This window comes from Oryza glaberrima, chromosome 8 (genome assembly GCF_000147395.1).
Source record: "Oryza glaberrima chromosome 8, OglaRS2, whole genome shotgun sequence".
NCBI lineage: Eukaryota > Viridiplantae > Streptophyta > Magnoliopsida > Poales > Poaceae > Oryza > Oryza glaberrima.
In genome coordinates, this window is record NC_068333.1 from 21,767,016 (window position 1) to 21,791,086 (window position 24,071).

The window sequence follows — 24,071 nt, forward strand, 5'->3', positions numbered from 1 at the left end:
GTAGCCTTATTGTTTGTCCTACGACTGTCAAAATTTAAATTTCAAAAATTAATTTTCAAGCTAAAGTATTTTCAATGTAGGATCTGTTCGGATTGGTGCCAAAATGAGCATTATCAAAATTTGATGATGCCAAAATTTTGATAAATTGATAGTATTGTCAAAATTTTGGTAGGATTGGCTTAATAATGTTGTCAAAATTCTATACACATTGCCTAACAAACTAAACGTAGCCATATAATTATCAATTTTATTAAATAATTGTATGATTGAAAACGTCGTCAATCTAAATAGGCCCGTAGTTTTTTCAGTATTAATTTGTAAGTTGCCAAGGACACATATATAAATATTTTATACATAATAATAATAATAATAATAATTCGTTACTAAGCCATTTAACACATAATCAGCTCTTTGCCAATTGATTGGGCTCCACATCCATTATCCACATCTGCAACAGTTTCAGAAGCAGCGCGATGCCAAACCACACGAGTACACGACATGGGATTTTTTTGAGAATGCACAGAAGTATTGTGCATCTTTTGTATTAAGATTGAAGAAGAGTGACATTGTGACAGCAACTTTACAAACTATCACCCGACAAAGAAACGAAAAACAAACCACACGACATGGGATGGCAATGGGCACTGATGATGATGATGCTACGGTCCAGGACATCACTGCTCTCTCTTGCTCTCTTTCTACAGCATGATTCAGGCGAGGCACCGCACATTCAGACGCCATGATCCCCGGTAATTCTGCGATGCTGCTCTCAGTTGGTTGCAATGCTGAAGCAAAGCTGTTGTCAGTTGGTAATTCTGCAATACCGCACAGCCTGTTCTCTGCATCATCATCATCATCATCATCATCATCACCTTACACTGCTCTTTGCACCCGAAATGTCCATGGTAGTACTATGTTAAATACTTTTTGTTGTTAACCTGAGATAGTTGATGTTAGGAGGAGTTAAGACTGTGCTAAATGCAGATCAGTGGTCATAGTGTGCATAAAGAAAGTGATGGGTTGATAGATGGGGAGTTGGAACCAATCCAAGTGACTGGACCTGAAACAAAGTTTCAGGCTTTCAGGTTACTCATGCAAAGCAAAAGGCAAGAGCTGAACTTGCCTTTAGTAGTTCCTATGCTAGTACTACTACCTCTACTTCATTTTTGCTTGAGTTGGCTTTTGTTGTTGGTGGTAGGGGTGTTTAGATATGGATAGACTAGTGTTGGATTAGGAGAGGCATTCCATGGAGTAGGTGGTAGACTAGTGTTGGATCAGGGTGTCACCTGAGTGTGTTTCTCAAATGGCATGATGGATGGATTGGATTGATTGGACCTTCCATTGGACACAAGAGGTGCTCTTTCTCCAGTGTGATGAGGAACATGGAAGCAGATTATATTTGCTGAAATTTTGTAATGCTTCCGCTAGCTGCCATCGGGTATGTTTCACAGGAGTAAATCCAATGGCTTTTTAGTTTGTTAAACTTCAGAATGCATTGTCAGTTGAAGAATGGTAAATCTAAACAGTTTTGAGGTAAATCTAGAGTAGTTCCTGAACCTGTGATACCACATACCAGTACTATTTGTTTTGCACAAATTAGCATCACCATACACAAGTTTACACACTTTCTACATTTTAATTAGATACAGGTACTACTCCGTACTACATACTTTCAAGTTATATATGTCTAAATATGTATGTTAAGCCAGCCATATGAGAGTCTTTATAATAACTCTGCTAATCAGGAGCTCTTTTCCTTTGCAATTATGAATCAATTCCCACAGCTCCAATTAGAATTGACACTCTCTTCAACTTGTGCAGGGAGGGCCAATTGGATCACACATTGAAAGCAGGAGACCCAGATCCTGATTTCTATGGCCATCATGTCTGGATTCTGATCCTCAAAATTATATACCAACTAGCCAGTGCCTACTCTCTTGGACTGAACATATAATTGGTCCATGTAGCAGATTCCATATACCTTCTCCTAATGACGGCATGGGCCCATACACCTGGTGTGTGTGTGCTCCCATACTCTTCTAGCAACAGCTAACCAGCCGTGACATCTGAAAACTGCAATTATGGTATATCTGGTTTTTGGTTCAGAGGCTCTGTTTTGAAATGGATGTTTTTTTTTTTGGTTCAGAGGCTCTGTTTTGAAATGGATTATTGAGGCTGTGTTTAGTTCACATCAAAATTAAAAGTTTGGTTGAAATTGGAACGATGTGACGGAAAAGTTGGAAGTTTGTGTGTGTAGGAAAGTTTTGATGTGATGGAAAAGTTGGAAGTTTGAAGAAAAACTTTGTAACTAAACACGGCGTGAATTGATTTTTGCGGTGAAATATCTATTTAATTATATGGATGAATTAAATTTTCACCTCTTTCTTAATAAGATTTTGGATGTTATTTTTATCGACCCAGAAAAATAAATTAAATATTTTGATAAATAAACTTAATAAATAATTTAAAACAAGTGGTCTAAGCAATGCATTAGGACATTTTTTTAGAGAATATTTTTTTTCGAAGCATGTAGCAAATGCTTCGTTTCAACAATCAGGCGCATATAAGCTTGGTATTCATCGACATATTGTTCACTTTACCGATGAAAAAAAATGCAGTTTTATCCTTTCAACTCTTGCTTGATGCAGAAGAGGCTAGCAGAATTTCATTTTGCATATATATTATCCTAGAAAAATGCTCTTGCTTGATATGATCTGGCCGAAATTTAATATAATTAACCAGTTGGAAACTTGGAACGGCCGGACGCACTGTTCACATGAAAAATATTAAAGAGGAGCACCCAACTAATCACCGTGTTTTGGGATAAAGTGCATGCCATCTCAGCTATCATTGGAGCTGGTGAGTTGTGAGCCGTTGTTTTTCTTTTCCTAGAGCTTAAAAAGTGCTCCTGCTAACTATAACCCTGTTTGGTTCTATGGGCTAAACATTAGTCCCCGCTTTTTAGCCATGAATTAGCTCTCAAGAATCCAAACATGTAGGCTAATTTTTGGCTTAAGTGAATTAGCCCCCCTCAAAACATTAGCCCCTCCAAGGGGTGCTAATGGGACTAATTTTGCACAGGGACCATAAAAAGGTAGCCCTCTCTCCTTCTCTCACCTCTCTTTCTACTCTCTCTCTCTCTACATTTTAGCCTTGAATTAGCCCATGGATCCAAACATGCCACCTTAGGCTAATGTTTAGCCTACCAATTCATGACTAAACATTAGCTCTCAAAATTAGCCATGGGCTAATCTTCCAAACAGGGCCTATAATTTCAAAACACTTTAGAATTGAATGATCATTTATACTGCAAGACGTACAGAAACATCTCCATGAATTCATCCAGTTAACAGGCAGTTTAATTTCCTGGCTGTGCTTGGTTGGCTGTACCGTTTGTACTGTTTACTGATCAAAAGATGGATTAACGATCCTTCCGTATGTTTCAAGAAGAAACAAAGTACACCAAAATTCAAAAACCTGTGGTCTATACGTACAGATTTGAGTGTTTGTGCATGGCAGCATGAATGGTACATTATTTGAGGAATAAAGAGGCGAACAATGGATTTAATTATATCGAAGTCGCTAATGTAATTACTCCGTTGTTAAAAAAAAGATGTTAGTGACTTTTGAACCTAACGTTTTACCATTCGTCTTATTAAAAAAATAGTGTAAATATATAAATATAAATTATACTTAAAATGTCTTTAATAATAAAATAAGCCACAACAAAATAAACAACAATTACATATTTTTTAAAATAAAATGAATGACGAAACGTAATATCCAAAAGATAAGATCCGTCTTATATATTGAAACGGAGGTATAGCATAAGACTATAGCAAAAGTTTAAATTACAGTCTTCATTTAAATCATCATGCTCAAGAATGGTTCTGATGTTAGTTGGACACTAGTGGTCGTTCGGGGCCGACGTATGGCATCATTCGTTAAATCAATCTTAATTATTATTCTTATTGCTAATTACATCTTGCATTCTTACTAATTTATAAAGCCAAGCATGTGAAAATTGGACATTAGTGTGTTTTGGTTGTTAATTTGTAATTAACAATTGGTATATAAGATAATTGGTTTTTGATATTTGGTGGATAATTGATGGGTCCAGTGCCTTTATGTGGATGATAGAACCAAAGTGTTTTGTACTCGTTTTGTACCACTGCAAACTAAGGCCATTCCTAACCCAGAAATTATCAAAATAGTCTTCATATTTGCTAGTCATACAGACACTATACATAGAACTATATATACAATAAATGGTTTCTTCAAATTAAATTCTCATCCAATCATCTCCCTACTCTCTCATTTTATCCACCTATTCTCATGTTTTCATTTTTGGTTCTGGTGTAGAGATGGTTTCTTGCACGAGAAATAATTTTTTTATTTTTTTATCTCTCTTTATTAACTCTCTTACTACATTATATTTTTATTTATGTGATAATGTATTTAATGCTATGGATAATAGCTGACATGGAGGATTGGGATGCACTAACAGCTGGTTAGAGTTAATGATGTCCTCGAAAAAAAAAGAAAAAAGAATTAACGATGTCTGTGGAGAGACAAACAAGAGGTATACTCCACCGTCTCTTAAAAAACGAATCTATAATTATAGTACGATGAATCTGGACATATATATGTTTAAATTGGTAGTACTGGAATATCTTATATCCGGTACTATGTTGGTTTTTGGGACGAATAGCATATAGCAGATATGTAGCACTTCCTCCGTCCCATGGTACTACTACATGGTACTACTAGTACTAGGAAATTTGAAAAACGAAAAGCTCAAAATGTTTTCCCCAAAGTTTCAAATGACTAAAAACATTCCCGCTAATTGCAACAATCTACTGTGCCACCGGAAGAAAGAGAAAACCTTTAGGACCGGATCCATGACCTTTAGGGTATCACCCATTTGGTCAACAGGAAAGGGCAGGATAGAATCAAATCATAAATGTCTCAACCCCATCACCTGCCGCTCTGCCACGTCTGCTATGCAACATGTGCTAGAGAGAGAGTTTAGGGTTTGTTTAGTCGGTGAAATAAAAAAATTTTGGATGTATATCGGAAATTATTTTCGGATACGAATGAAAAAACTAATTTCATAACTCGTCTATAAACCGTGAGATGAATCTTTTGGGCTTAATTAATCTATCATTAGTATATGTGGGTTACTATAACATTTATGGCTAATCATGGACTAATTAGGCTCAAAAGATTCGTCTCGTGATTTCCTCCCTAACGGTGCAATTAGTTTTTTAATCTATATTTTAATGCTCCATGCATATGTTTTTAGGAAAAGTTTTTGGGAACTAAACAGGGCCTAAGCCTCATCGGTTACTCCTATTACCTAACAAACCAAAACGACTTATTAGAGTATAAACATTAATTTATAAATAAAACTTTTATATATTTGTTCTTAGTAATTTGAAAGTTAATCCTGAAAGAAACTATGTTAAAAATATGTTAAAATCAATTTTAATATTAAGTTCCAAAAATCAAATTTTAATATTTACTTTAGCTTATTAGACGAACCAACAAGGCTTTTGTGTTTGTGGGGATGAACTGCTGAACTGTGTGGAGCGATAGTAGCATTTGATTGCAAGTGCAGAGCTTACTGCAGCAGCAGTTGGACTGGTCTTTGGTTTCTCTCCCTTGGGTCCAGATTTCTAGGCCAAAACAAGGTGAGGCCATGCCATGGCTGCCCCTCTCTCTCACTAGCACAGTAGCACTATTCCATGTCCTCTTCTGCAAGATCAAGATCTCCTTCCCTATCATCCTCTTCCTATCCCTAATCCCTGCACATTGCATGCTGTGATGCTGTCCCACTGGTGCTTAGGGTTTTTACCCAAAGGCTAATGCATTGCCACCATTATTTAAGTTGCTACCTAAGCTTGGGGCACTGTAAAATAGTTACACAGTGTGTGGTCATCACCCTCCAATGCACATAAAACAAGGTCTTACTAGCCTATTTTATCACCAAACCCCCACTTTGAAAGCACTGTTTCAGATGTGAATCACCCTTTGCTTTGCTGAATCTACTCCTACATGGTGAATACTCCTAATATAGGGAGCATGCATCAATTATAGTGGCATGCAACAACACTCCTATCAGGATGTGCACAAAGTATAATGTGCATACTTCTCCCGTCCAAAAAGATTTAAATTGTCTAGATTTATCTTTAGAATTTAAATCATTTTGGACAAAGGAGGTACATCTTAAGATGAGACTTAAACGGAATATTGGACTCAAATGGACATGAAGAAAAACTCTTATTGTCTTCACGTTGTCTTATCAGCCACGATCAAAATTTAAATTTTAAACTTACATTTAGAGCTAATTTTAAGGTTTTCTATTATAGTTTATTTTTTCAGCTATAACCTTTAAACAGGTAAGAACACATATATAAAAATTTTCCTAATAAAAGTGTTTTATATAGTTTATTTTTTTCCACCTGCTTTGGCATTGCTGCTGCAGTTGAGCTGTACTGTTTGGTGGGTTGGTTTTTGGCCTTGGCTTGCATCTCACCATTGGAAATGGTGCTGGTCTTCTTCATCACTTCACCTTGCAGTTGTGTGCCACTAGCACTAGCACTAGTAGTAGCTCCACATTCACTTGCTCCTTTTGATGCCACACTCACACATTTATTTATTTTTAGGGTTTGTGGTGGTCATATGAAGGGAGGAAGAGGGCCCTTAAACTGAACCTGTACTTTGCTTGTCATGAAGGGGCCTCCACCCTTCATTTCCTCCTCCTAGGACAAAGATCACAGGAGGTGGGATAGTTATAGTTATACCCGTCCCATTCAATGGCTTGAGTGGGAAAAGCTGGCCTCTTTTTTAAATTCCAAATCCGGCTCCAGTCTCTCCTTGCCATTTTTTTTCTTGGTTCTTGAAGCTAAAGCCCCTCATCAGCAAGTGGTTCTGCATTTCTGCAGAAAACAATTGATATTATCAGTGGTTTTTCTGTGGCATTGGATTCCTGAAGGATACCTTACCAGTAAGTTTTTTTTCTCTCTTGAAACTTCTTTCTTTACACATTTTTTTGGATGCAAATGGAATCAAGTTGAGAATCAATCAGAGAATCTGCAGGTTATTAGAACAGTTCTTTGTGTTCTTTGTTTTTTTTTTTAATCAGATGTGATTACTCCATGTCTCCATTTGCTCTCTTTCATCGATTTTGTGACAAAAATCTGTTGTTTTGTTTCCCTTTCTCCCCCAAATCTTTTGATAGGAACATGAGGAGCACAAGATCATGCAGTGCATTGGAGATTGCTTGCCAAGCTTTGTGATTTGGTGGTAGCCATGGAGGAAGAGAAGGAGGCTGGGAGCTTTCTTGATGTGCCCAAGGATATCCCCATTGCCACCACCAAGTCGCTCACCATCCGCACCAATGGCGGATTCAGCAGCAGCTCCGACCGGTCAAACCCCATCTCGCCGGCCATCTCCATCACCCCGCACCTCTACTCGCCGTCGCCGCCGTCCTCCGCGTTCGTGTCGGCGCTGCAGTCGCCGTACATCTCGCCTCGAGTCCTCGAGCCCCCGACTCCCGCTGCGGCGCCGCCGCCACCGCAGGAAGCGGCGGCGCCGTCGCCGCCGGCGTCCTACTCCAACTCGGAGGACACCGATGCGCCGAGCGCGTCGCGGACGCCGCCGTCCGAGCGCTACGACTCCGGCGGCATCGACCCGGCCACCAAGGTCTCCGACTGCGGCGGCGGCGTGCAGCCGCGCGTGTCGTTCTCGTTCCCCGTGCCGCGGGTGTCCTTCACCCGCGGCTCCGTGGCGTCGCCGTCGTCGAACGCCAAGCTCCGGAGCTGCGACGTGTACATCGGCTACCACGGCAATGGCAGCCTCGGCCGGTTCTGCAAGTGGCTCAAGTCGGAGCTCGAGCTGCAGGGCATCGCCTCCTTCGTCGCCGACCGGGCCAAGTACTCCGACACGCAGAGCCATGAGATCGCCGACCGGATCATCTGCTCCGTCGCATTCGGCGTCATAGTCGTCACCATGTCAAGTTTCCTCAATCCGTTCAGCCTCGAGGAGATCAGGTTCTTTGCTCAGAAGAAGAACCTGGTGCCCATACTGTTCGACACCGAGCCACCGGAGATCGCGGGGCTTTTCGATGGCAAATTGGAAGATAAGGAGGGGAAGGAAGCGTTCGAAGGATTGATGCGGTGCCATGAGTTTAAGCTTGAGGCGAATGAGACCAATTGGAGAAGCTGCGTGTCCAAGACGGTCACCTTGCTGCGGTCCAAGCTTGGCAGGAAGAGCATTGCTGAGAAGGAGAGTGAAGGGCCTGAAGGAATGCCTTTTCCGCGGAACCGGCATTTTGTTGGAAGGGAGAAGGAGCTAAGTGAAATTGAAGGAATGTTCTTCGGTTCCACGGTGGATATCCAAGAGGTTGATTGCCCGAGGGGTTCCGCTGCGAATGACAGATCGAGTGGTGTGTCTGATGGGTTTGCTGATGAGGAGAGTGACACAGTGAGGACATCGAATGCCAGGTATATCAGTTTGGAGATGCGCAAGTGCAAGGAGCCGACATTGGAGGCCTGGATTGATCCAGTTATAGAGTTATCATCGGGTAAAGGGAGAAATCTTCAGAAGCAGAGATCAAAGCACAGGAGGTCAAGGTTTCGGTGCAACAGCAAAGGATATGGCAGTGCCAGTGTGCTCTGCATCACTGGTTCTTCAGGAATTGGCAAGACTGAACTGGCATTGGAATTTGCTTACCGGTATTCACAGCGGTACAAGATGGTCCTGTGGATTGGAGGTGAAGCTCGGTATTTGAGGCAAAACATACTCAATTTATCCATGAATTTGGGATTGGACATCAGTGCAGAGGCTGAGAAGGAGAGAGGTAGGATCAGGAGCTTTGAGGAGCAGGAGTTTGATGCTTTTCAGAGGGTGAAGCGGGAGCTGTTCCGCGACGTGCCGTACTTGCTTGTCATTGATAACCTTGAGAGTGAGAGGGATTGGTGGGAAGGTAAGGATCTCCATGACTTCATCCCTAGGAACACTGGAGCGACACATGTCATTGTGACCACACGTTTACCACGTGTGATTAACCTTGAACCGATGCAACTGCCACAGCTCTCATACAATGATGCCATGATATTGATAAAGGGGAAGCAGAAGAATGACTATCCGCCTGAGGAAATGGAAGTTCTTAGGAAGCTTGACGAGCGGTTAGGTCGGTTGAGCTTTGGCCTGTGGATCGTTGGTTCACTGCTGTCTGAGCTCATGATTACACCTTCCACTCTGTTTGAGGCTGTCGAGAGAATATCACTGAATGAGAGTTTGTTCCCACTTGGTGCCAATGACGATGGCTTCTGTCGTAACAATTCTTTCCTAATAAAGGTCCTGGTCTTTTGTTTTGCATTGATGGACCGAGCAAAAGGAGGAAGCCTTACCTCAAAGATGATTATCGCTGGTTCTTGGTTAGCTCCTGCTCCTGTGTCGTCTACGCTATTAGCTGCAACAGCGAGCAAGCTACCAATGAAAGGCAGTATGCACCTGTTGGGTGAATCCCTGAAGACTGCATTTCTATGCGGCACACATTGCTTTCTAGCTCCACATGGTCGAAAAGCTGAGGTGGAGTCAGCACTCTTACTTGTCAAGCTTGGGCTGGCAAGAAAGGCAACTCGTCATCCTGGCTGCTGGATCCAGTTCCACCCAATAACACAGCTCTTTGGCAAGATTAGGGGAGGTTTGGCACCAACAACTGCAGCAGTGAACGGCGTAATGAGGGCTGGTAACCCCTCAGTGTACTCGGACCACTTATGGGCTAGTGCATTCCTTGTGTTTGGTTTCAAGTCTGAACCACCTTCTGTTCAGCTCAAGGCAGTCGACATGGTGCATTTCATAAGGAAGACGGCACTTCCCTTGGCAATTGACTCCTTCATGACATTCTCACGGTGCGGCTCGGCTTTAGAACTGCTCAAGGTGTGCACCAATGTCCTTGAGGAGGTGGAGAAGTCTTACGCATCGCGGATCCAGGACCTGAACCGTGGGTCGCTTTGCTGGAGGAAGAAGCTGCAACCGAATCACCGTGTCGACGAGTTTGTCTGGCAGGAAGTGACGCTGCTCAAAGCGACACTGCTCGAGACGAGGGCGAAGCTGTTGCTCCGAGGTGGGCTGTTTGACACCGGCGAAGAATTGTGCAGGACTTGCATTAGCATCCGGACTGTTATGCTTGGCCATGGTCATGCCCATACACTGGCTGCTCAAGAGACATTGGCAAAGCTGGTCAGATACAGGAGTAAGATTTGAGATCATATCTGAAACCCTTGTGAGTTGCTGCAATGTACTGATGTGTATTCCTTTGTTACTGTCTTATAGAGGGTGATCAGAAGTTTTCATGTCTCGGCATTTCTGAATCTGTGACGCCAACAAGTTTTGTTAGTGATGGTCATATGATAGCCAAAAGCTTCACGGTGCCATATGAATGTAACTTGAGTCGCTATGTACAGTACAGTTCAGTTACTATTTCATAAAACTTTTAATCTCTTTACTGTTGAGTTTTCTGGATTCAACTTTCAGAAAGGGAAATGGCTTTATTTCATCAAGATAGTAACTTTGGTGAAGAATGTTCACTGAATCAGTTCATTTAGACGAAGCATTGTCTCTAGCTGATAAGCAGAAGATGTTCTCAAGCTGTTCATGCTTTCTGAGAACCTGCACCTATTGACTAATCTAATCTGCATGACTGGTAAATGTTTTTTGTTTGTCAGGATTCTCCATATGAGTATACTTATTATCAGTCATACGCTTGATGCAGCAGTATATACTAATATTTTCAAGCTTTCAAGATTCAGCATAGAACAGTGTCCAGTAACCTGTCCAGGTGAGTGAAGACTAATCTCATCTGTTGGATGAAAGATATGTACATAATCCTGCATTCATGGTCTAATCTGGGCCTGAAATATAAGTCCATAAATTCCATGTTTGAGTAGATTTTCCTTGTATGTATGGCTACAATTACATCAAATGAACAACCTTGCTTCCTGATTCATCTTTTGAGGCAAGATTGTCAGGAAAAATGGTAACGTCTGATGAGCACCCCAGGGATCTTTTTCAGTGACATTTCACCGAACAATTCATCCTTTTTCCTGGGAAAGCAATGCTTTGACTGATCACTGAAAGCAGTGAAACATCTTTTTCTTGGTCAAAATGCTTCAGTTTTTGCTTCACGCTTGGTTTGCAACCACAGAAAGAAAAAAAAAAGCTCCTTTCTAGCTTAATGCGTCTAGTGAATAGTGACAGGACGACATGCTGAAATAGTGAAATATTACGCCTTTTTATCGCAACAATGACCACCAATGTTTATGTGGATTCTCCACTGAAATTATGACGTGCTAAGCAAATACTCCAAGCAATAATGTGGGACAGGTAAAACAGAAAATATTGCAAAACATCCAAACTGTTTCGTCATGACACAGGAAACAAATACCATCGTTGATTTAAAATTTGAAATTCGATTTTATGATTTCTTCGCCACTTTAGTGCATAGGTTTATTTTCATGATTGCTAAGAAGGTAAGTAAACAAGCACAAAATTATTCGTAAAAACTAAATTTCATTTAAAAAATTTTTATAGGAAGCTAATCCAAGCACAATATCGATATTTTCCCTCTGCAATCCAATTTCCAAAGCCATAAAAAAAACACCCATAAGTTGTCTGAAGTTTTACATTCCACCACATAGGTAAGTTTGTTGCAAATGCCCACCCCTATTTAGTTTTATTGCAAAGACCACCCCATTGGCACATGCTTAACCTCATCTTATTTTCACTAATGTAGAGCCACCATAGGCTAAACTACCTTAGTCATCTTATCCAAGTACTTGTATTAGACTTACTTTTCATGTTTCATTGATTTTCTTTTTATATAGAGAAACTCAGTGCGATATTTAAATTTTCATTGGCAATTCTACTCGTGGAATCTCCAAAAATACATCGAGACTATACTTGTAGAAGTATTTAATTTGGTAGCGACCACATTGATAGCTCACAATTTACGAAATGTTGATTGGATTTAAGCATGTGCATACTAGGGTGAGTTTTGAAAAAAAAAAACTAAGTAGGGTAGTGGGTATTTGCGACAAAATAGCTTGTGAGGTGAATATCAAACTTCAAGTGATTAATGGTGAAAAAAAAAAGAACATGTTCAAGTGGTTTTATGCCAACCTAAGCCAACCATAGTGAATGGACCTGGCAGGTGTCCACTAGGCCCAAGTGCAACCCGGCCCAACCAAACCTCCCACCCACCAATTGCAACTACAAACTCTCTCGAGGGCTAATCTGCAAAAACCGCCACGCGCGAACGTGCCTTCCCCTTCTCCTACCTCACCTCTCGCCATCGCCACCCCCAACCGCCGACGAGATCGAGGCCACCGGCGAGATCCGCCGCGAGATCCTCCCCTTCCCCTACTCCGATGCGATCGCCTCGGTTCTAGATCCCCCTCGCTCGCACGCGGCGGGCATGATGGCGCAGGCGAGCGACCTGGAGCCGCTGCGGTCGGGGGCGGGGGCGCTGCCGTCGTCGGCGGACCCGGACTCGCCGTCGACGCCGAGGAGGAGCCGCGTGCGCGAGCTGCTGCGGAGCCTGGACCGCCGGCTGTCCAGCCGGGGGCGGCACCACCGCCACGCGGCGGAGGGCGCGGCGGCGTCCCCCAGGGGCGGCGGCGGCGGGGAGCCCGGGTCCGAGGACAGCGACGAGCTCGGGGACGGCGCGCCGCCCGAGTGGGCGCTGCTGCTCGTCGGCTGCCTCCTCGGCCTCGCCACCGGCATCTGCGTCGCTGCGTTCAACCGCGGGGTAAGTGAGAGATCTGCGTGGGGAAAGTTGCGGGAAAAAAAAACGTTAATTACCTTAGACTAGGAAAAGTCTGGTATTCTTGCGAGATCTATATCTTTAAGGTGATTGCTTGGGATGGGATATATGAGCAGGGGATTTCTACTGGACAGTTTAGGTTGCAATGAATAAACGCAATGCTGTATATAGCACCCTTCAATATGTAGGTACACTTTGTTTTGGAGGAATTTCTTGTCTGATTTGTGTGAGAATGAGAAAATGGACATTTAGCCACGTTCAAAACAGGGTTTCGCTAGAATGCAATCTTGAAAACGTGTTTCGCTAAATACCAATATAAAGCGTGTGCTCACCGCCACATTGCCATTTTGGCCCTTTTGTGTATTTTCGAAATCATTTTTGCTTCTTCAGTGGGTAATGAGACGAAAATGCCCTTCCATCCACCATCCTTCCCCTTCCGTAGCCGCCGTCGACGAGGGCGGGATGGCCGGCAACGCCGCTGGATGAGCCCACCGCCGCTGCCGACGAGGGCATTTGGGTGCGCGGGTGCGCGGAGTGATGGAACCGCCTGGCCGCCGCCGCCAGACAGCACCAACAAGGCGGAGGCGGAGGCGGAGGCGAGGTCGTCAAGGAGGCCTCGCGGCGGCGGAGGCTTGCGCTCCATCTCACCAGCAACTGCTGCTGCCTCTCCACCGCGTCCCCCTCCGCCTCCATCGCCGGCGAGGCTCGCCAGCAACTGCTGCTGCCTTTCCACCGCGTCCCCCTCCGCCTCTGTTGCCGGCGAGGCTCACCAGCAGCTGCTGCTGCCTCTCCACCGCGTCCCCCTTCGCCTTCGTCACTGGCAAGGCCATGGGCCGCCCCTTCGCCTCCGTCACCGGCGAGAACATGGGGCCGCCTCAAAACCCTAGCCGCCGTCGTCAACCGCAGTGAAGCGACCTCGTCGGAGACCGTCGTCGACCGCGGGGCGAGGTAGTCGGCGGAGGTGGCGAGGTCGAGGGAGAGGAAGATGTCGGAAGACTCGCCGGCCACCTCGCCGTCTGGGAGGAAGACGGTGAGCTGCTTGTGGTGGACATGGAGATTGGCCAGCGAGGACGAGCTCCTCTTCCTCAACAGCGGCGACGGAGGACATGAAGGGCAATTTTGTCTCATCGCCCGGTGGAGGAGCAAAAATGATTTCGAAAATGCACAAAAGGGCTAAAATGGCAAAGTGGCAGTGAGCACGCGTTTCATATTGGCATTTTAGCGAAACGCGTTTTCGGGATGGCATTCTAGCGAAGCCATGTTTTGAACGTGGCTAAATGTCCATTTTCTCGTGTGAGAATATGGACTGTACATTTACTTTATCCTGCCGTTTAGGGTGTTTCGTGGAGATGATAATGTATTTTCTTCATGTGAAATTTGATGCCACGGGGATAGTTGATACAAACATGAGGTCTTTGCTAGTTAAAGTCTTCCTCTTATGGCATGGGTTTAGGTGAAAACGAATCTTGCGTGGTATTATAATCTGCTGAGGTTTACTAGATTATGTCTACTTGCTGGCAATTTTGGTGCATTGTTTGTGTTCTCTGAATACTTCATAGATCTGAATTGATCAGATAGAAACTCAGAAAAGTCCTACCGGGTTAATACAGTATGTGCCTATTTTACTTTGACTGAACTGCAATTAATCGAACCCCCATTTCTTAAAGTTACTAGAAAAGGCTCTTTCCTTGAAATAACTTAGATCTGTTAAGCGGGAGCTATCCAATCAAGTTTAGATGATCATTTCTAAACCAAAAGTTTCCTGTTTGTACTTTTCTCATATACCAATCTGCTGGTTCAATAGTGGCTAACTATTCTTTTCAGGTGCATATCATACATGAATGGGCATGGGCAGGCACACCCACAGAGGGAGCTGCTTGGCTTCGCCTCCAGAGACTTGCTGATACATGGCATAGGATATTGTTAATTCCAGTGACTGGTGGAGTTGTTGTTGGTATGATGCACGGATTACTGGAGATATTTGAGCAGATAAAACAATCATTATCATCTCAAAGGGAAGGTGTTGATTTCATGGCTGCGATTTTTCCTACAATCAAAGCAATACAAGCTGCAATTACTCTAGGGACGGGATGTTCATTGGGGCCAGAAGGGCCAAGCGTTGATATTGGTAAATCTTGTGCATATGGATGTGCTGAAATGATGGAGAACAATAGGGAACGGAGAATTGCTCTTGTTGCTGCCGGATCAGCTGCTGGGATTGCTTCAGGTAATTTTAAATAATCATCATCTGTTTGATTTTTTTACATTCATCTGGGAATTGCAACAGATTGGAATCGTTTCCCACTGCCTTTTAGCATTATAAGATGTTAGTACAAGTTAACAAGAAAAGGAAGATAAACTAATTCTGCAAGCAACTGGAACTACAAATACAATACTATAGATCTTTGTTGTACCACGTATCTTTGCAATTTCATCTCTTTAACATCCAGTATCTTCAGGCCAATGCTTTTTTCTTTATTCTCTCCTGACACTTGTGTTGCTTTGTCTTTAGGTTTTAATGCTGCGGTTGCTGGATGTTTTTTTGCTATTGAAACAGTACTGAGGCCACTTCGAGCAGAGAATTCACCGCCATTTACCACTGCTATGATTATATTGGCATCAGTTATATCATCAACTGTGTCCAATGTTTTGCTAGGGGAGAAGGCAGCTTTTATTGTCCCGACGTATGAACTAAAATCTGCTGCTGGTATTTTATCTTATTCTGATCAAACCTGGTATTACTGAAGGTGGATTTTGCTTAGTTAGGTATTGAACTTGAGTAGATTTTTTTTTTGTTCTTACTACTATAGCAGAGGACTCGTGATATCCTGCCTTTATAATCTATTTTATATATGCATCACGCATTTATACACTTGTATATGCTCATGGTTTTGAAGTTTTGTGGTTGGTTCCCTTACCATCAACACGTTAGTTTTAGCAGCTTCTTATTGTTCCGATCTTGTTTTCTTGCCATTCACAATTGAATAGTTTGAAGTTCTGGTATATCTGTGACGTGAACGCCGAACTGTGTATCTATTACTGTTTTCATGTTGATATGTCTAACTGGTAAATATGCAACCAACTAAATCACTAATGTTATATTCTGCAGAGTTACCACTCTACCTTATCCTAGGCATGCTTTGTGGGGTAGTGAGTGTGGCATTCAGACAGTTGGTGGTTTGGTTCACAAAGACTTTTGACTTGATAAGGAAGAAATTCAGCCTCCCTGCTGTAGTATGCCCTGCGTTAGGGGGTCTTGGAGCAGGTTTAATAGCTCTAAGGTACCCTGGAATACTGTACTGGGGCTTCACCAATGTTGATGAAATTTTACATACTGGAAAAAGTGCCTCAGCCCCTGGAATCTGGCTCTTAGCTCAGTTGGCTGCTGCAAAAGTTGTAGCAACTGCACTCTGCAAGGGTTCTGGTCTTGTTGGTGGCCTTTATGCTCCAAGCTTGATGATTGGTGCTGCTGTTGGTGCTGTATTTGGAGGCTCAGCAGCAGAACTAATAAACTCTGCCATCCCGGGTAACACTGCTGTTGCACACCCTCAAGCTTATGCACTAGTAAGTTTCCTTTTTTGAGCTAGGAAGGTAGCCTAAAGTTTGATAGAAACAAAGTATACTGACTGTCTGCTTAATTCAGGTGGGAATGGCTGCCACACTAGCATCAGTCTGCTCAGTTCCATTGACTTCAGTACTACTACTATTCGAACTAACAAAAGATTACAGAATTTTACTGCCTCTGATGGTGATGTCTCATCCCATATATTTGCTATTTTGCTTCTAAGCATGAAAGTTTGCACACTCCTTGTGACATAAGCTCACCCTTATTTTTAATTTACAGGGAGCTGTTGGTTTAGCAATATGGGTGCCATCTGTTGTAATGTCTGGCAACAAAGAGGCGTTTGAGGCTACATCTCCTCGGCATGGTTATTCTTCACTATTACCTCCTACAGATAGGAATGAGACAGACCGGAGACGACCAGACAGAGATGACGTTGAACTTGCAATTCTAGACGATGATCCCTACCGCTATGGTATTAACAATGAGGATATGCTTCTTGATGATTTAAAGGTTCCATGCCTCTTTTCTACATTCTCTTTATTATTTTGTCAAGTTCATCCTTAGTAAATTTGATATATTTTTGTGGTCATTTAGCTTTCTAACAACGAGTGTTCCAGGTATCACAAGCAATGTCAAAGCAATTTATTAAGGTTACACCTACAGTGACTATCAAGGAGGCAACAAGGCTTATGCATGATAAGCAGCAAAATTGTGTTCTTGTAGTAGACAGTGAAGATTTTCTTGAAGGAATTGTTACGATTGGTGACATTCGCCGTAAAGGATTTGAATCTGAATTAAGTGAAGATACTCCACGGAATGGGGCAAATTCATCTACTTTGGATGTATGCAAAATCTCACACCTTTAAAGCCTATAATTTAATTTAGCAATTGCCGTTTTAAGGGATGCTTTGGATCTGGAATTTTATAGGATGCAGACGTGCAGTTAAACTTATAACCAAAGTATTTAAATTTGAACACCCCTATCCAAACAGGCCCTTATAGTAATATCGAAATTAGCGATGCACATACTTACATGCTTTAATTGTTTCAGGCAAATTCTTCTCTTGTTTCATCATGCCTCACTAGAGGGTTTCAGTACCACGGCAATGAAAGAGGACTAGTGACCTGCTTTCCAGATACAGATCTGAGCACTGCTAAGGTGCTCATGGAAGTGAAAGGTATCAAGCAACTTCCAGTGGTAAAACGGAGGGCTGGCCGTAGGAATGATGGAAGACGTAAGGTCCTTGGCCTTCTTCATTATGATTCAATAGGGTGGTGCTTAAGGTAATCCTTCTTGTATTTTTTTCTTTCATTTATTGAATTGCAGTGGCTGCTTCTTTTTGGATGTGAACCAATAATTGGAACAGCTAATTGCCTTGGGGAAACTAGATAACTCAATTGGCCCCAACTGCCCAATGGCACTTGAATTTACCACCTCGGTACACAATACTTAGCTTATCCATTATATGATGTGGACTATATATACACAACTTTTGTTCTTTCCGATACTTCATGATTTCTTTAATAACTGTGTTGGGATCAAGTTCCTTAAGGTCAAACTCAAATAAGTGATCGGGACTAGCTAATTTCAGTAGAGCTTAGACATAAACAATGATCTGTATCTATGCACATATTTCCCAGATCTAAACAATCTAAAAACATGCCCAAGCAGATTAATTGATCTTTTTTGTCTCCTTTGGCTCCCATACTCAATGTCAGTGCACTTGTCCCATCTGTACATTCTGTTCAGGTGTAGACAGTGGTCTACAAAAATAATTACTTAAACAAAGTAGCCTTGTATAAGTGATCATATATTAATTGCTTCACTAGAAACACAATAATCAGCTAAACAATTGTATCCTACAAGATTGGCAATTATCTTTTGTATCATACATCATAAGATAATATAGCACTAACGCAGTCGACTATATAACAGTGCATTAGAGAACCTGATATTGTACAACAGTATAAGCAATTGTCTGCAACTGGCCCTCCTCCTCCCAAAGAAAGGGGTCAATTTCTCCTCCCATTTCTAACTTCTGGTGTTTATATTATTTCGCAGGGAAGAGCTTGAGCGGTGGAAAGCCATTTATCAAAGAGAGAATTTCCAGCAGTCAGCTGTTAATGGCCACTGAGCAAAAAGAAGTGCTGAAGTTTTGGTTGTACGTTTTAGTGAAGAGAAATACCAAATTTATAAAGTGACATTTCAACATGATTAGGGTTAACTTAAAACCTCCTCACTCAAAAAATATCCTCGTCAAATGTAAAGTTTCTTGGAGTTGCCACATATGCACATTTTTGTGCAGAGAAAATATATAAGCGGTGATGGTGTGATTCGCTTTTGTTAGCGTTGACTGTTTCGAAGTTCTGACATGACAGTATACTGGGTACACTTTGGTCTGTCCCGCAAAAAAGCATTGCAAATGGTGACTGTTTATTGTTTCTGTCCGATCTTCTGCTGCACGTCAATTACTGGATAATGCAAATCTGCGGACCAGTTACTCCTGTAAAGTTATAAAATACCTTTTTTTTTGCTGCAGTTTTTTGCTCCCAGAATTCAAGATTGAATTTGTTGATTGTAAAACCAGTCAGCCTAAGATGTCAACGCAGAAGTTCTGATCTTATTAAGGCTGAGGCTGAGTTCGGCTGGAGCTGTAGACGCCTTGGAAAACAAGTGGGATCATTAGCGCATAATTAAAGTATGTATTATAAATTTTAAAAATACTATATAATCTTTTTACAGAAAATATATAGTTTAGCAATCCAGTAAACATGCTAATGAAAAAGGAGGAAGTTATTTAGAACACAGCCAAAGCCATTTATCTTTTCTAGAACCTCTACTACCTACAATTGCCTGAACTATCTGCTTTTTTTTCCCCCGAAAGTAAATTGAGCTACAATAACACTCCATTCTCCTAACAAAAGCACCAAAAATGTTTCATATACATAAGCAGCAAACACCATTTGTCTCATGTTCCTGCCATTTTTACATCTGAGGATGCTGCTTTGGCAACCTGCCCATCAGCTGCTGGCTAGCTGCTGCACCAGCATTCCCAGACTGTGGCAGCAAGTTCACCTTCATCTCACCTCTCGGCAGCACAAGCCCTGGGTACCCCTGCATCGCCGGCACGGCGATCGCCGGAGACGGCGCCGGAGTTGCAATGCTACGAGGCAGCATTCCAAAGGAGAAACCAGCTGCTGCTGCACCAAACTGCTCTGCTGGTCTGTGACCAGCTGAGCCATAGCCAAACTGAGCAAGGCTACCACCACCACCACCTTGTGCCGGTTCAGGTCTCCGGTGAAGAAGACCATTGGTAGCCTGTGGTGCAGCGGCTGAGCCTGAGCTTGGGTGGCCACTGTTCCTGGCAGCTGGAACTTCATGGTTGTGCTTTCCTTCATACGTCGTGATGACGGATTTCAGATCATGCGATGATCGCTCCACATGCTTGCGCACCGAGCAACCCGGATGAGTGCACTTGTAGTAGCTCCTGCAAATACAAAATGGAGTTTTTTAGATAATGCGAGTAATTTCCGGTCTTTGTACCAACTATGGATGCACACATATGGACAGAGAAATGTTCCTTCGATGACAGTGTCATATTGTGAAGCTAAACATTTACTTTTGTAGTGAAGGATTAGAGGAACTGCAAAGAATTTGTTCCAAAAGAGAAAAATGGCATTAGAATTGACCTTGGATTTGGGTTTCCTTTGACAACTTTCTGCCCATACTTGCGCCAACGGTAACCATCATCAAGGATGTCAACCTCACTTGTGGTCTGAACAACAACGCGAGGCTCCCGGACAGCTCTTGACGCCACAGCTCCTATGTCGATGGCGTTGGTGCTAGTGCTAGTAGCGGCATAAACATCCATCTTTCTGAAATGAATAAAATTGAAGGAAAACAATCAGCTACTCAAAGTGAAGATTGGTTCATTGAGTGATTAGTGACTAAGGCTAGCCAACCTTCTCTTGTGTTCAGCATCGTCATCGTTCGCATCAAAGCCCAGAGAAAGCGGGGCACGATGCGTTACCCTATCATCCTCTTCATTGGAGAGCGTCGATGAGATATCCACAGCTTCTTGTTTGTCCATAACAGATTTTTCAGCATGTTCTGTTGTCGTAAGAGAAGCAGACAGTTTTGTCAGAACTTCACTACCGACATCTTGGAGGTGTCCATTTGCGGCATTCTCCCATGAAGTTGCTGTGGCCTGACCAGACTTGGAACCAAATTTCTCAGAGTGATCATCTCTCAGATCATTGAAGTGTGAGAAAGGAACATTTGGTCGGCGGTTGGAAGGCGGCAAAGGGTGATTGTGAGAACCTTTGTAGACTATCTCTGTTATTTGGCCATCTTGAGAACGCTCCACCTTCTTCTTGACAGCGCAATTCGTGAAAGTGCATTTGTAGTAGCTTCTGGGATGCTCACTGTTCTTAACTTGCTTCTGTCCATATTTCCTCCAGTTATATCCATCCTCAGCAGGGGTAATGATCAGGTCTGAAGAATACTCTTCATTTTTGTTTGTTGCATTCTCTTCTTGATCATTTGCAGGGGAAGGGTGATCATCATTGTCTAACATGGAATCAGATGTCTTAGGTTTAACAATAGTTGCTGAAGTGAAATCCTTGGCTGCAGTTGAGCTAGACTGAAGACTGAGCTCCTGGTGATTATCCGTCACTGAAGGCTGGTTTTGATGATTAACACTGAAACCCTGAAAAGTATAAATATCATCAGACCAATGCATAAAAAACACTGATAATTTGATTTTGCTCGTCAGATTTGCTGGAACAGTAAAACAAACTGCGCCGAGCAGGCGAGCAGTGATTACAGATTTGCAGTAAATAGGGAATAGAACAACATTGTTTGAGAAAACTACCTTCTCTGCAACTGGACAAGTTGGTGGCTTAGATCCCAAAATGGGTTGAAAGAAGAATACACGATCATGGCGTGTTTCATCTTCAGTTTTTTTAGGGATCGATGGTTTAACATTACTATGCATCAAAAATGGCAGTTTGCCAGTGGTAGGAGAAGGTTGTGCCTGCATAAATCAAAACCATGACATTAAGATTAATCAGTCATCAACATATATAGTCACTTTCTTCTCCAAAATTCCACTAATTATACGAAGCTGCAGAGACATAAGAGAAATTAAAGATGCTGTATCTTGCGTTAGAATATTTTTTATAATAGGTATCTTGGTTTAGATTTCAACATTTACTGACAAATATATCCTCCATATAAACCACATGAGTAGAGTAACTGAACATTACACAGAGCAAATACTGATTGAGGTGAGGAAGTCACTTACAATGGCGTTCGGAAGAAAAACCGGCGACTCAAGAAGTTCCCTTGGACTCACACCGGGCGGGATCGTCACCGGAGACCGAATCGGTGTAGAATAACCGACACGAGATGTATCAATTTTCAGGACACCAAAACCTGTCCTTGCAGCCATCCTCTCTGACAGACAGCCATTTGAGCTTGATTTCTGGTTGGCACCAAAAAGGTTTGATTCAAACTTTTTTGCTAGCTGAGCAGTTTCTTCCCGGCTTGAATCGATGAAAGCTTTGCTCTTCCCAAGTCCATCCTGATGTTTGTTACTGCCATTATCACAGAAAATGTCTGAAAAGGGACCGGAGCTGAATTCTTCGTTCAAGAAACTCGACATGAGTGTTCTTGGACTGGGTGAGGGAAGCATCCAATCGTCCATCAGTGCTCCATGGTTGTTGGTCCCGTCCATGAAAAGGTGACAATCCCAAGCTCAAACTGAAAAGTCACATAATTCAAGCTCATACATTCAAAAATGGAATTGTGAAAAAAATTATGGACGAAAGGACCAAATTTTTTTTTATAATAATGAAGAGAACTGAAGCCTGAAGGAACTAGAAACAAGTATGCAAATATTTCGATACAAACTAAAATAAAAACACAACTCGATTGTGTAAAATACGAACCAAACCACAAACTCTATTTGATTTACAAGAGCACACAAATCCAGTGCTCCAAAAAAGAACCAAAGAAAACCCAGAACACCTCAAATTTGATGATAAAGGAACCACACCTTTATTACCATAAAACCCACCGAAATAAAGAGGCAAATCAGCAAATGGCAATTAAATACGAAAGAAACGACGAAGAATTCAAATGGACACCTGAAGCGGAGGGCGATAGCAACAATTAAGCCTCCCCAAGAAATGAGAAAAAGAATCAAGAACCCCCAAGGTTGGATGTATGAATGGATGGATGGATAGAGGCAGAGCAGAGACGACAAGCTGGTCAAATCACGCGCCTGTCTGTATGATAAGAAGGGGCAAAATGATTCACAGTCCCAGCAACTATCCCATCACAAACCGAACGAACAATTACCACGGGGTAAAAACAAAAACCTTTGCCTTTGATCCCTATCCCAGTATCCCTCTCGTTGTTCTTTCACCAAACAAGTTGCCACAAGCCTTGCATCATCATCATCATCATCAGCAGCAGCAGCATCAGAAATGGAGAGACTCTGATCCCAAAAAAAGGGAAAAGAAAAAACAAAACCTGTTCTTGCAATGGATAGAGACCGAACAAAGAATCTGTTCTGAAACTGACCAGATTAGCCTCACTCGCTGCTGCTGCTACTTCTTGCCTGCTTCTTTCTCCCCCACGGTTTCTTGAAATCTCTCCTCTCTTTTTTTTCTAGCGCAAACCGCAACGAGAGGTTGGAAGGGAAGAGAAGGGAAGGGAAGGCGGTTTTGGCGAGGTGGTGAAGCGAAGGAGAAGGCAGAGAAGATGGAAGGATTGGTTACAGGTGATGGGTTTCCTGCAGGCTTTGTGCGCCGAGCTGCGGAGGTGTCGTCTTCCCCGCTCGCTTTTGCCCCGTCTTTGATGGAAACGGTTGCTCACTTAACCACTTGCTAACTATGGATTAGTTTTTAAACCGTTTCGTTTTTTTTTTAAAAAAAAACTACTCGCCCTATCCCACAATATGTACTGCTACTTATTATGAATATATGTCTCATGTCAAGATTTACATTGCTAAGATATATAACATCCGAGTATTAAGTTGTTATATTTTAAGACAGAGATAGTAGTAAATTTTACGTAACCACGATGTTAAGATATATAACATCCGAGTATTAAGTTGTTATATTTTAAGATAGTAAATTTTACGTAACCACGATGTTATGATCCAATTTGCATAAAACTATTGGAGTTTTGGCATGTTGCACACTTGCACGTAATGCTGGTACTATGACATTTAGTTTTATATACACCATTAACTAATTTTTCTTTGATCTACCATACATGCATGCAAGTTCCGAAATATATGAATTCTTTTAATCCATCATTTAAATATTGTAGGTAAGTTAACTATTTTTATTGGTGAAATCTTATGACCGTAATATCTATGGTTATATGCCATGTACCAGAGCCGTTGTGATTTTGTGCAACTTAAATCATAACATGTGATGTGAGGTTTCATGAAATTTACTTAAAAAATTATAAAATAGTTTATATAAAAAAAATTTAAAATTACATTATTGATAAGACACACGCACGCACACCACACTCACACCCACAAATATACATCCTAACACATGCTTAAAGAGACCAATGCCAGCAAAAATAATCATGATATATTAGGCATTAATTTAAGAAAGTTGAATAGTGGGAAATCAGCAGTAATATCACTA

At 42.2% G+C, this 24,071-nt stretch overlaps 3 protein-coding genes across 11 annotated transcripts; 2 read left to right on the forward strand and 1 right to left on the reverse strand.

Annotated features, from left to right (window-relative positions):
- Positions 1–6,568: 6,568 nt before the first annotated feature.
- Positions 6,569–10,510, forward strand: LOC127782787 (uncharacterized). Its single transcript, XM_052310055.1, has 2 exons — positions 6,569–7,009; positions 7,244–10,510. Exon 2 carries the CDS (start codon positions 7,315–7,317, stop codon positions 10,273–10,275), a length of 2,961 nt encoding a protein of 986 aa, XP_052166015.1. The 5' UTR covers positions 6,569–7,009; positions 7,244–7,314; the 3' UTR covers positions 10,276–10,510.
- Positions 10,511–12,298: 1,788 nt separating this feature from the next.
- Positions 12,299–18,744, forward strand: LOC127781774 (chloride channel protein CLC-f). The gene is made up of 9 exons (XM_052308801.1): positions 12,299–12,817; positions 14,657–15,059; positions 15,345–15,539; positions 15,942–16,396; positions 16,476–16,580; positions 16,677–16,907; positions 17,015–17,239; positions 17,449–17,681; positions 18,460–18,744. The coding sequence occupies exons 1-9, from the start codon at positions 12,485–12,487 to the stop codon at positions 18,530–18,532; spliced, it is 2,253 nt and encodes a 750-aa protein (XP_052164761.1). The 5' UTR covers positions 12,299–12,484; the 3' UTR covers positions 18,533–18,744.
- Positions 18,745–19,080: 336 nt separating this feature from the next.
- On the reverse strand, positions 19,081–23,219 carry LOC127781775 (WRKY transcription factor SUSIBA2-like). Of its 9 annotated transcripts, none has more exons than XM_052308811.1 (7): positions 22,987–23,219; positions 22,782–22,847; positions 21,704–22,161; positions 21,272–21,433; positions 20,361–21,106; positions 20,088–20,273; positions 19,081–19,885 (listed from the first exon to the last, which is right to left on the reverse strand). In XM_052308811.1, the coding sequence occupies exons 3-7, from the start codon at positions 22,133–22,135 to the stop codon at positions 19,384–19,386; spliced, it is 2,028 nt and encodes a 675-aa protein (XP_052164771.1). In that variant the 5' UTR covers positions 22,136–22,161; positions 22,782–22,847; positions 22,987–23,219; the 3' UTR covers positions 19,081–19,383. The 9 variants fall into 9 exon arrangements, with proteins under 9 accessions (XP_052164771.1, XP_052164768.1, XP_052164770.1 ...); XM_052308808.1 differs by having other exon boundaries at positions 21,704–22,688; XM_052308810.1 differs by having other exon boundaries at positions 22,762–22,847.
- Between the last annotated feature and the right edge of the window lie 852 nt (positions 23,220–24,071).